Raw genomic sequence first — 10,866 nt, forward strand, 5'->3', positions numbered from 1 at the left:
AACATCTCTTCATTAGTGGCTGGGGCCAAGCCAACTCTTTCCATCAGAGCTGCAGTGACCCTCCCCTGCAGGTGACAGAGCTCTGAAAGATCTTTCAGGATCCACCTGAATCTTGATGTTCCTCAGAACCTCGGGGGGATTATATCATCGTTAAATAAGTTCAACTTTTCCCAACACAGGTGGGCCACCGGCAGCCCAACTGATGGAGCTGGACTACCATTTCCTCATTCCAGCTACTGGGTTCACTTCATCAGTACTAAGATTTGGTAGAATTCACCGGTCAAAAGTTACCTCCTCCAGGATTTAAGTCAAGTTCCATCCGCAAAGCGAGATAAAATCGCAGCACCAAAAAGAAAAGACATGACGATACAGTGCAATCTGGGGCCTTTCAGTAGCCAAAGATATTTAGATATTTTTAGATCCCACAGTAAGGATTCCCTGCACGAATCAACAGCGCACTTGGGAGCACGCCAGCTCATTCCCTGTTGCGCAACCGAGCTCTCCACCTCCACCAGAAAGCCTCCCGAACTGGATTCCCTCACCACCCCCTGCAGTCTGACATATTTTCAGTTCGTCTGACCTCCACCACGTTGCCACGTCATTCGGCTGCACACATGTTGACTGGACCGTTGTGTTGCAGCCCATGTCAAGAAGATTCGTAGCCCACCACACAAAAATGTAAGAGATGCTTAGCAACCAGAAAATCAGTGACAGTGGAGAAATGCAATTAAATTAATGGAATGTGAGCACTGTTTGGCGGGGGGGGGGTCTGTTCGGGGTGCCTATTCGCGAAGCGGGGAAACTAGAAGCTGGGGGGGGGGGCAAAGCACATGCGGAACGGTGCTATCATAAAATTATGTGAAGGCTCTCACACTCCCTCCTGGGGAGGAGAAGACTGCCGAGAGGACCTTAGTGCAAACCGATCCAAATATCCATCACACAGGTGAACACTTGCAGCTAGTCCCCACTACAGAGAGCAAAATCATATTTCAAGGATCAGTCCAGATGACAAAATGTAACCAAAACTGCCCAAATGACAGAAGCAATAATTGCAAACATTAAAGAAAGTGGTGATCTCCACCTCCATCCGGCAGATCTTCCAGAGTGGAAGGCAGGGTGGTGTATTTTCCCTCCTCCCACCATTGGCCCTGGACCACTCAAGAATCTCTCCATCCCAGCTTGGCCACTCCCTCTCTGGAGTTGATCTCTTAAAAGGACCATCTCCCAGTCCTCCAGAGAGCATCAAGAGAGCATTATCGGCAGCAGCAATGCACAACTGTCTCCCCGCAAGCTTCCTGACGCCGATAAACTCCTTCGGCCGAAGAGGTCATTCATTCCCCCACACACACACAGGCTCTGCATTTTTCGCCAGAGGTCAAGAGATGCTCTAGCTTCTGCTGCCTGCTTTCCCCTCTATATCCCACGCAAGCAACTAAGGCAGAATATCAGCAGATAGCCCGAATCTATAAAGATGCAGTCAGACTCAGAATGGACAAAGATTTGCAACAAAAGTCAAGGATAATAAAAACAGTTTCTTCCAACATATAAATAAGAAGAAAAAAATCAAGAGCCAAGATGATGTTGGGAACTCCTGTGTGCGCGGGGGGGGGGGTGTTTAACCGTGATGCCCCCCTCCCCTCCAAGCAGAGCAAACGCACTGCACATCTTTATGCCCCAAGCTTTAACGGATTCAGCCTGTTTTCCAAGCAGTCCCAGGAAGGAATATATCACATATCAGACCATCCTCTCAAAACATCCAGCCAGGATTCCATCAAGGATGCCTGGAGTCTCCCAATTTTCATCAAGCCTCTGATCCATTTCACTGTTCTTGGGTTATTAGCCTGCTGCAACAGGGCTCCTAAAATCTTGATCTCCCAAATCACCACGGATTGATTTAGTGGAAGTCTCAACTGCTCCACCACGAACTGGCCGTCTTTCTTTTTCTAGCTTTCTTTTATTTCCCTCCCCAAGAGGGAAAAAAAAACTCCCCAAGGGAATCCTATGATGAGACTTTCCCGGATCTCTGAACTCTGTCCGGGAAAGGTTTTCCCGCAAGTGCGACACGCGTGTCACATACGAAGTGGATGGGGGAGGTGGGGGTGCACGTCTGAAGCACGTATGGAATCCCGAAACCCGGGGAACCCGGGATTGTTCGGGGAAACGAATATTCTGCACGAAGCACACGTAGAAAGAGAAAATCTTGCCCGATTACCACCACCACCACCACCCCATCCACTTTTGCTTCAGATAAAACGCGCTCGTCACCATCCCACGTCATTTCGCCTGGGTATCTCCGCCGCCGCTTCTGCTTCATCTGTCTCTGAAAGCGAGTGGGCCGGGGAATTAAAAAGCAAAGGGTAAAAATAAAATAAAAAAAAACCAAAAGAAGGCGAGAAAACAAGGGAAACACCCGGCTGCCTGCTGCGTTTTAACCATTCAGAAAAGTCTGCAATTAAAAAGGGGAGGAAAAGAAAAGAGGGGGGGAATTCCATCTCCTCGTTCTTCTCTCTCTCTCTCTCTCTCTCTCTCTCTCTCTCTCTCTCTCTCCCTCCCTCCCTCCCTCCCTCTCTCTCTCTCTCTCTCTCTCTCTCTCTCCCTCTCCCCTCTCCATTAATTTGACAAACTGGCCTGCGATCTGTTCCTAAAATCACACCCCCCCCCCCGATGCTCGGAAGCAGGAGGGAAAGCTGACAGCTTTCGCCCGCTCGGCAACTTTCTGCAAGGGGGTGTCCCTTCCTTCCTTCCTTCCTTCCTTCCTTCCTTCCTTCCTTCCTTCCTTCCTTCCTGCCACCCTCCCTTTTTTCTTATATATTCCTTCCTTCCTTCCGCTCTATTCCTTCTTTCCTTCCTTCCTTCTACTCTATCCTTCCTTATATTATTCCTTCCTACCTCCCTCCCCTCCTTTCTTATACTCTATTCCTTCCTTTCCTCCTTCCTTCCTCCTGTTCTATTCCTCCTTCCTTCTTTCCTTCCTTCCTTTTTCTCTATTCCTTTCTTCCTCCTTTCCTCCCTCCCTCCCTTCCTTTCTTATACTCTATTCCTTCCTTCCCGCCTTCTTTCCTCTTCAATTCCTTCCTTCCTTCTGTTCTATTCCTTCCCTTCCTTCCTTCCTTCCCTCTTTCCTTCCTCCCTCCCTCCCTCTCCAGCAGGGAAACCTCTCGCTTGAAAAGGCAACTGAACCCCCCACTCTCCATCCCGGAGACCATCGGACACCCCCCCCCCCAATCCCCTCTTCCCCACAGCCCAAGACCCCGGGGAGAGAGCGCGGCGGAGATCCGGGGCAGCGGCGTCTCTTGCGCCAGCCGGGACCAACCCGGAGCCCCCGCCGTGCACTTCGACTCACCTTGAGCGGCGGCGGCGGCGGCGAGTCCCCGGGGGCTGCTGCCGATCAGACTTGCTATCAAAGCGGCCACATACCAAATCATAGTACTACCGACCAGCGAGCAGGGGCGTCATCCTCCTCGGCCAAGCGCCCTTCTCCGCGCCCGGGCTGAGGGCAGCCGCCGCGCTCATGCCCGCCCGCCCGGCGCGACCCTCGCCTGCCTCCTCCCCGCCGTCGCTCCGGCCATCCTCGCCGTCCGGCTGGCTCGCTCGCCTCGCCTCGCCCAGCCACCTGCGCCCCCTTCAGCCGCCGCTCGCCCGCCCGAGCGCTCAGCCCCGCAGGCTTCTTCTCCCGGCGCGCAGCCTAGCCTGGGCCATGCCAGCTTCGCTGCTTTTTTTTCCCCTGCCCCCCCCCCGCACTCACTCGGGCGACGCCCCCGCCGGCCGGCGATTGGGCAGCCGGCGCGGGAGGGCGGGTCCCGATTGGCGGAGGGCTCTGACAGCTTGGGCCCGAGGGGAGGGGGGGGAGAGAGCGGGGCGGCCCCCTCTCTCCCCCCCCCTCCCGTGCCAAGGTGGGTTGGAGCGTGCAAAGGCAACAGAGCCGCAGAATCATGCGCAATGCTGGAGCCCAGGCCGGCAGCGCTTCTCTGCCACCCCCCCCCCCGCACCGCTTACACTGCATGGCCACTTCTCCAACGGGAGGATGCTCCGGGACTAGGAGGGAGGGAGGCTGGAGGGGGGGGGAGGAAGGGGCTTGGAGGAGGGGACCCGTTGCAGCGCATTCATCACGGGAGCTCTCCGCAGAGCTTCCCGCTGCAGCTGGTGCGGAGGAGGAAGAGGGGAGGGCAGGGAGGGGAGGGGCAGGGAGGGAATCACCCACCCCCACCCACCCCCTACTCTTTTTTCCCCTCCCCCCTTCAATTTTCCAAAGCGGGGGGGGGAGTCCTTTTCCTTTGATTTTGCCGGCTTCCCACTCTTTTGATCTACCTTGGGATGGGGAGGGGGCGCTTGGCCCCACCGCCCCCACCCGGCCCGGCTTCTACTCCGGACGCCTCCCTCCCTCTCTCTTCTCCCTCCTTCCCTCTCCCCCGACGCGACCCACTATTAGCAGCCTCCTATCCCGGGCCAGGCACGGCCCTCAGAAAGAAGCCGGCTCGCCTGTCCCGTTTTCTACAAAGGGGAAACAGAGGCAGGCAGGCTCCCACAGTCGGAGAGCCGCTGGAAAGCACGTCGGTGGGATTTTCGCGGGAGGGGGAGCCAGGCTGCGGCGATGCGCGGGGCTAGCAGAAGGGCCGCTTGGTGGGGAAGGACAAGAGAGGGAGGGGGTGAGGAAAGGGCGAAGGGGGGCACTGTTGGCTCGGCCCTGGTTCTTATGCAATGCCCACCTTCTCAGGAGAGGAGCAGAAGGAGCACTGGCCATGCCAGGCCCCCCAAGAAGAGCCAGCTAGTTCTTTAGACTTGGGGACCAAAATGGCAGCTCTTGGGCTCCATGGAAGAGGATGATTGGGAAAGGCCAGCTGGTTTGGGTTCCCACAACATGCAAAGCCCCTTCCCCATTGGCCTTGGTTTTAGGAAGCCCAGCCTTGATACTATGCTTTGATATCTAGATGGAGTCTACCTTGGCCTGCTCTGCTGGCTGGTTTCACAACAGCTGCTTAGACTGGGCAAAGAGTGAAGGGCTGGGGCTGCTGTCCCCCCCCCCAGGTCTGCCGCCCTGGGTATGCCCTCCCCCACTACTACTACTACTACTACTACTACTACTACTACTACTACTACTGATACTGATATTGATACTACTACTGATACTACTGATACTGATACTACTGATACTACTACTACTAATACTACTACTAATACTACTAATACTACTAATACTACTAATACTACTAATACTACTATTAATAATAATACTAGTACTAATACTAGTACTAATACTAATACTAATACTAATACTAATACTAATACTAATACTAATACTAATACTAATACTAATACTAATACTAATACTAATACTAATACTAATACTCCTCCTCTTCCTGCTCCTCCTCTTTCTTCTCCTCCTCCTCTTCTTCCTCCTTCTCCTCCTCCCTCTCTTTCTCCTCCTCCTCTTCTCCTCCTCCTCCTCTTCTTCTTCTTCCTCTTCCTCCTCCTCCCTCTCTTTCTCCTCCTCCTCTTCCTCCTCCTTCTTCTTCTTCCTCCTCCTCCTCCTTCTCCTCCCCCTCTTTCTCCTCCTCCTCTTCCTTCTCCTCCTCCTCCTCCTCTTCTTCTTCTTCTTCTTCTTCTTCTTCTTTCTCCTCCTCCTTCTCCTCCCCCTCTTTCTCCTCCTCCTCTTCCTTCTCCTCCTCCTCCTCCTCTTCTTCTTCTTCTTCTTCTTCTTCTTTCTCCTCCTCCTTCTCCTCCCCCTCTTTCTCCTCCTCCTCTTCCTTCTCCTCCTCCTCCTCCTCCTCTTCTTCCTCCTCCTCCTCCTTCTCCTCCCTCTCTTTCTCCTCCTCCTCCTCTTCCTTCCCCTCCTCCTCCTCCTCCTCCTCCTCCTCCTCCTCCTCCTCCTCCTCCTCCTCCTACTTTACGACTAAAGTTGACCACATTGAAGGTTGTGGTTTCTGTATCATCAAAAGTTTGCTAGAAGGAAATCAGGGAGGTAACCCTTTCAGATCAAAGACACCATATTATATCCCAGGGAATTTTGAATTTTCTAAAGATTGTGAAGTAAAATTCCCAGCATCCTTTGCTGCACGGATTAGGGCTGCACCATCTGGGGAACAAGTTAACCATCTCTGACCTGACCTGCAAATGATGCCCCCTCCCTCTGTCTCTTTCCCTCCCTCCCTCTCTCAGCTAAAGTCAGGCAATGCCATGGAATAGCCAGTATCAGGAGACTGTTCTCCCTCTCTACTTTCTTTCTTTTCTCTCTCTCTCTCTCTTTTTTAGGCAGGTGACATGATTAGAAGCAACACAGGAAAGAAAGGAAAAAACCCTTTTAATATAGGGCGACATGATGAATAGCTAGAGTAAGTGATAGAAATAAAGGGAATATTAATATATACATTTTTATTTGATAAAACGAAAGTAACAATGAGAAATAGGTGGAATGCTTGAATAATGATAACTTGCAATCTGATATGGATGCGTATTGTTATTAGGAATACAGAAGTTGATTGAATGTAATAGTAATGTTTCACCCAGTTTTATTTGTATTGGAATGCATGGTGCCTAGGTGTCACACTGTTCACACGTTGATTTGACTTTTTTTTAAAAAAAAAGACCAGGAGTTCTAGTCCTGTCTTAGGCATTAAAGCCCACTGGGTGGCTTAGGGCCCCTCTCTCTCAACCCAGCTCACCTGACGGGAGATGTTGTGGGGAAAGTAGAAGAAAGGAATGAGTATAAAACTTGTTTGCTACCTAGGGTTAGTTATAATAATAATAAAGGCAAGATATTAGATAAATGATAGATAGATAGGTAGATATATATATAGAGAGAGATAGACAGACAGACAGACATATGATAGATGACAGACAGACAGACAGACAGACTGATTGGTTGATTGATTGATTGATTGATTGATTGATATAGATGATAGACAGGCAGACAGGCAGACAGGCAGATAGATATGGATAGATGCAATGTAATCCATAGATGAGTGGATGCAATCCAAAAATAGATGAATAGATGGATGTATGTGTGGGTGGGTGGGTGGATGAATGGATATGATAGATAGATAGATGATAGGTAGGTAGGCAGGCAGGCAGGCAGGTAGGCAGGCAGGCAGATGATAGTAAATGGATAGATGGATGGGTGCAATCCAGAGATGGGTGGGTGGGTGCGTGGGTGGGTAGATGGGTAGGTAGGTAGGTGGGTAGGTAGGTAGGTAGATAGATAGATATAGATAAATGCAAGGAAATGAATGGATGCAATCCAGAGATAGATGATTGGATGGAGAGAGGGAGAGAGAGAGAGAGAGAGAATATGATAGGTAGGTAGGTAGGTAGGTAGGTAGGTAGGCAGGCAGGCAGGCAGGCAGGCAGGCAGGCAGACAGACAGACAGACAGACAGACAGATGCTACGCTATTATCAAATTTTGAGAAGGATTTTTGTGGGATTTCTTGCCTGCAAATATTTGCACACTTAAAAAAAACGGGCTAGTATTCTTAAAACAGCATCACTTACTGGGGGTCACACATTTTGCTAAGCTAAGAGCCTTTTTCAGCCTTTTATCAAAGATACAGAAACTGGCTGGATTTGTATCAGCCATGAAATATGATTTATAAACAATAATGGGTGGTAAACTAAATAAAAATAAAATACCGTAATGGATTACAAGCCACAAAACTTCATAGACCATGCAAAGCTAAAAGCAAAACACATTATGGCTACGAGTAATATGTGTTTGGGAGACCCAGCCTGAATTTGTCATGGTAACACAGACCAAGGATGAGCAGCCTTAGCTCACTGTAAAAATAAAAAAACATGCTTTCCTGCAAAGCTGTAGGTTCAGCCAAAATATCTGAACTGCAAGGTCAGTTCCTAACATTAGATGTCTCAGCTAGAAGGTCAAGAACTTCTTCCAACAAGAAAGAAAAATTGGACCAGACAGAGAAATAGAAGAGAACATACTACAATTAAGAATTCAGTCCTAGTATCATATCCTATACGCCTACACTAAGTTCTAGGAAGAGGCCAATCCCACCCAAAGAAAGATTCATATTTATATTCATATTTTTTATAAAGCCTGCCATACTGGGCCCAACATTTGAGAAGCCAGGCTCTGCCTGTCACAAGCCAGGACAAAGGGTGAGTGATGGAGGAGTAACACCTCCTTAAAAATCCTTGGTCCAGCTGGCCCAGCTGGGAGCACCTCATAAGGGCTCCTTTACAGGGTTACAGGAGAAGACGGTCAACGGTTTTGAAGGCGGAAGACGGCTCTACGCTCCAATGGCAGATAAAGCGGTGGGACAATCTTCAAGGAGAAGGGAAACTCCGATTCCAAACCTCTATCCACTACTGAAAGGTGGCTCTATCCACTACTGGGAAAAACTTCGGGAATCAACCTCAAGGCAAAATCCGGAGCCGGAGTCCCAGAAGCAGTTCATGACTGCGTACAACCACGTTCTGGTAACTCCTGCAAGTTGTTGTTGTTGTTATTTGATTAATCTTTTGTGAGATTCACAACCTTTGGGGCTGGTTGGTAGCTCAACAGGTCGAGTCCTAACCAAGGACCTAGGAACTGTTAAGGTAACATCGGAGGATATAATATGTTCCAAGTAGGGTGGTTTTTTGTAGAATCAGAATGTTCTATTATTATACAATTGTATCACAGCGGCCAGTTGTTTCGCCGGATTTGGCATTGGTTACTAGTCGGGCCCCACCCAGGGGCCTAGGACGTCGTAACGTATTTTCGTAATATGCGTGCAGATCCAAGCAGTGCGGCTTTTTGCATTTGACTAATGGTGATTTTGTCAATTTTTAACTGTTTTAAATGTAATTCCAGTGCTTTTGGAATAGCACCCAGTGTGCCAATTACCACTGGAATTACCACTGCTGGTTTGTGCCATAGTCGTTGAATTGTTATTATTGTTCAATTCAATTCAATTCAATTTATTACATTTATATGCCGCCCTTTTCCCCTGAAGGGGACTCTGTTGTTATTATTGTTATTGTTGTTATTGTTGTTATTGTTGTTGTTATTGTTGTTGTTGTTGTTATTATTGTTATTGTTGTTATTGTTGTTATTGTTGTTGTTATTATTGTTATTATTGTTGTTATTATTGTTATTATTATAGAATTGAGAGGTGGGAATCCCTCTCCATGGGATCAAGATAAACAAAGGATTCCACCTGCTGACAATTAATCTAAAGCTAACCAACCTTTTACTCAAGGATCTTGGTCTCAGATTGTTTATAATCTGCTTTTCTCTTTGCCGGAAAAGAAAAGGAGGAGGAAAAATCTTAAAGGCTCCGAGTCAGCTTTTAATCCCAAGATTTGAAGAGAAAGCCTGCAAATTCCCTCCCAGCATCTTGAGCTTCCACAACTCAATAGGATTTCCCCCCTTATTATTATTATTTTTAATGGGAAAGAAACACCTTGATTCGTGATCCTACACGTGTTCTCACTTCAAGGGCTGGGGATGAATGGAAAAACACCCAGTGCAGAAATGAGGGTATCTCTAAGGAGGCTACTATAGTTTTTTTGGAGTATAGCATTTATTTGTTTGTTTGTTTTGTCAAGCCTGTATAAGATAGCATATATAAGTATAAAAATGTTTATGAATACATGGAATTGATAAAAATACAAGGGAATAATAGGACAGGGACGGTAGGCACATTGGTGCACTTATGCATGCCGCTTACAGACCTCTTAGGAATGGGGTGAGGTCAACAGTAGACAGTCTAAGGTTAAAGTTTTGGAGGTTTGAGGATGTAACAACAGAGTCGGGTAGAGCATTCTAAGGATTGAGCACTCTGCTGCTGAAGTCACATTTTCCGCAATCAAGTTTGGAACGGTTTACCTTAAGGTTGTATCTATTGTGTGCCCGTGTATTGTTATAGTTGAAGCTGAAGTAGTCATTGACAGGTAGAACATTGTAATAGATAATTTTATGCACTACGCTTACATCAGACTGAAGGCGGCGAAGTTCTAAGTTGTCTAAGATCAAAATTTCGAGTCTGGTGGCATAAGGGATTCTGTCGCGAGCAGAGGAGGGGGGGACTCTTCTTGTGAAGAATCTCTGGACTCGCTCGATTGTATTAATGTCCGATATGCAGTGTGGATTCCAGGCAGATGAGCTGTATTCGAGAATTGGTCTGGCAAAGGTTTTGTATGCTCTGGTTAGTAGTGCAGTGCAGGGGTGGGTTCTGTCCACCATTACTTGATAATAAAAAAACTTTTGTTATGATCTATCGGTGAAGATGAAGGGGAGACAGCTTTAAAACACTATGCAACATCTTTTAAATATGTTTTAAACATGTTTACATTTAAACATCCTCTGCTCACAACAGAATCCCTTATGCCACCAGGCTCGAAATTCTGGTCTTGGACAACATGGAACTCCGCGGCCTACAGTCTGGCCTAAGCGTAGTACACAAAATTGTCTGCTACAATGTCCTACCTGTCAGCTACTACTTCAGCTTCAACCTCAATAATACTCGGGCAAACAATAGATACAAACTCAAGGTAAACCACTCTAAACTAGATTGCAGAAAATACAACTTCCGCAACAGAGTGGTCAACATCTGGAATGCTCTATCTTATTCCATTATTACATCCTCAAATCCCCACAGCTTCAACCTCAAACTGTCTACCGTGGACCTCACCCCATTCCTAAGAGGTCCATAAAGGGGGTATGGACATGTTCATACTTATACCTGCTATCTTATACATGTTTGACAAACCAAACAAAATAAATGAAAAATGGTAGCTCCAGTATAATGGGTCGCTTGAATCATATTAGCAACTCTTCCACCTATTAGTACATCTTCCAACATATTGCGTTAGTCATCAAACCACTAATAGACTCACTTGCACAACAACTCCTGGATTAGAGAGCAGCA

General features: G+C 47.9%; 1 protein-coding gene across 3 annotated transcripts in view; it reads right to left on the bottom strand.

Annotated features, from left to right (window-relative positions):
• Window positions 1-3,584, bottom strand: part of IGSF9B (immunoglobulin superfamily member 9B) — a 101,800-nt gene extending 98,216 nt beyond the window's left edge. For 2 of the 3 annotated variants that reach the window (XM_087706379.1, XM_087706381.1), the window contains exon 1: window positions 3,344-3,584. In XM_087706379.1, the coding sequence (XP_087562505.1) occupies window positions 3,344-3,425 (82 nt within the window). In that variant the 5' untranslated portion in view covers window positions 3,426-3,584. The remainder of the gene's footprint in view (window positions 1-3,343) is intronic. The other variant, XM_087706380.1, reaches the window with a different exon arrangement.
• Between the last annotated feature and the right edge of the window lie 7,282 nt (window positions 3,585-10,866).

Source organism: Thamnophis sirtalis, unplaced genomic scaffold (assembly GCF_051295495.1).
Source record: "Thamnophis sirtalis isolate CommonGarterSnake01/CBP01778 unplaced genomic scaffold, rThaSir2_p1.2 scaffold_2, whole genome shotgun sequence".
NCBI classification, from domain to species: Eukaryota; Metazoa; Chordata; class Lepidosauria; order Squamata; family Natricidae; genus Thamnophis; species Thamnophis sirtalis.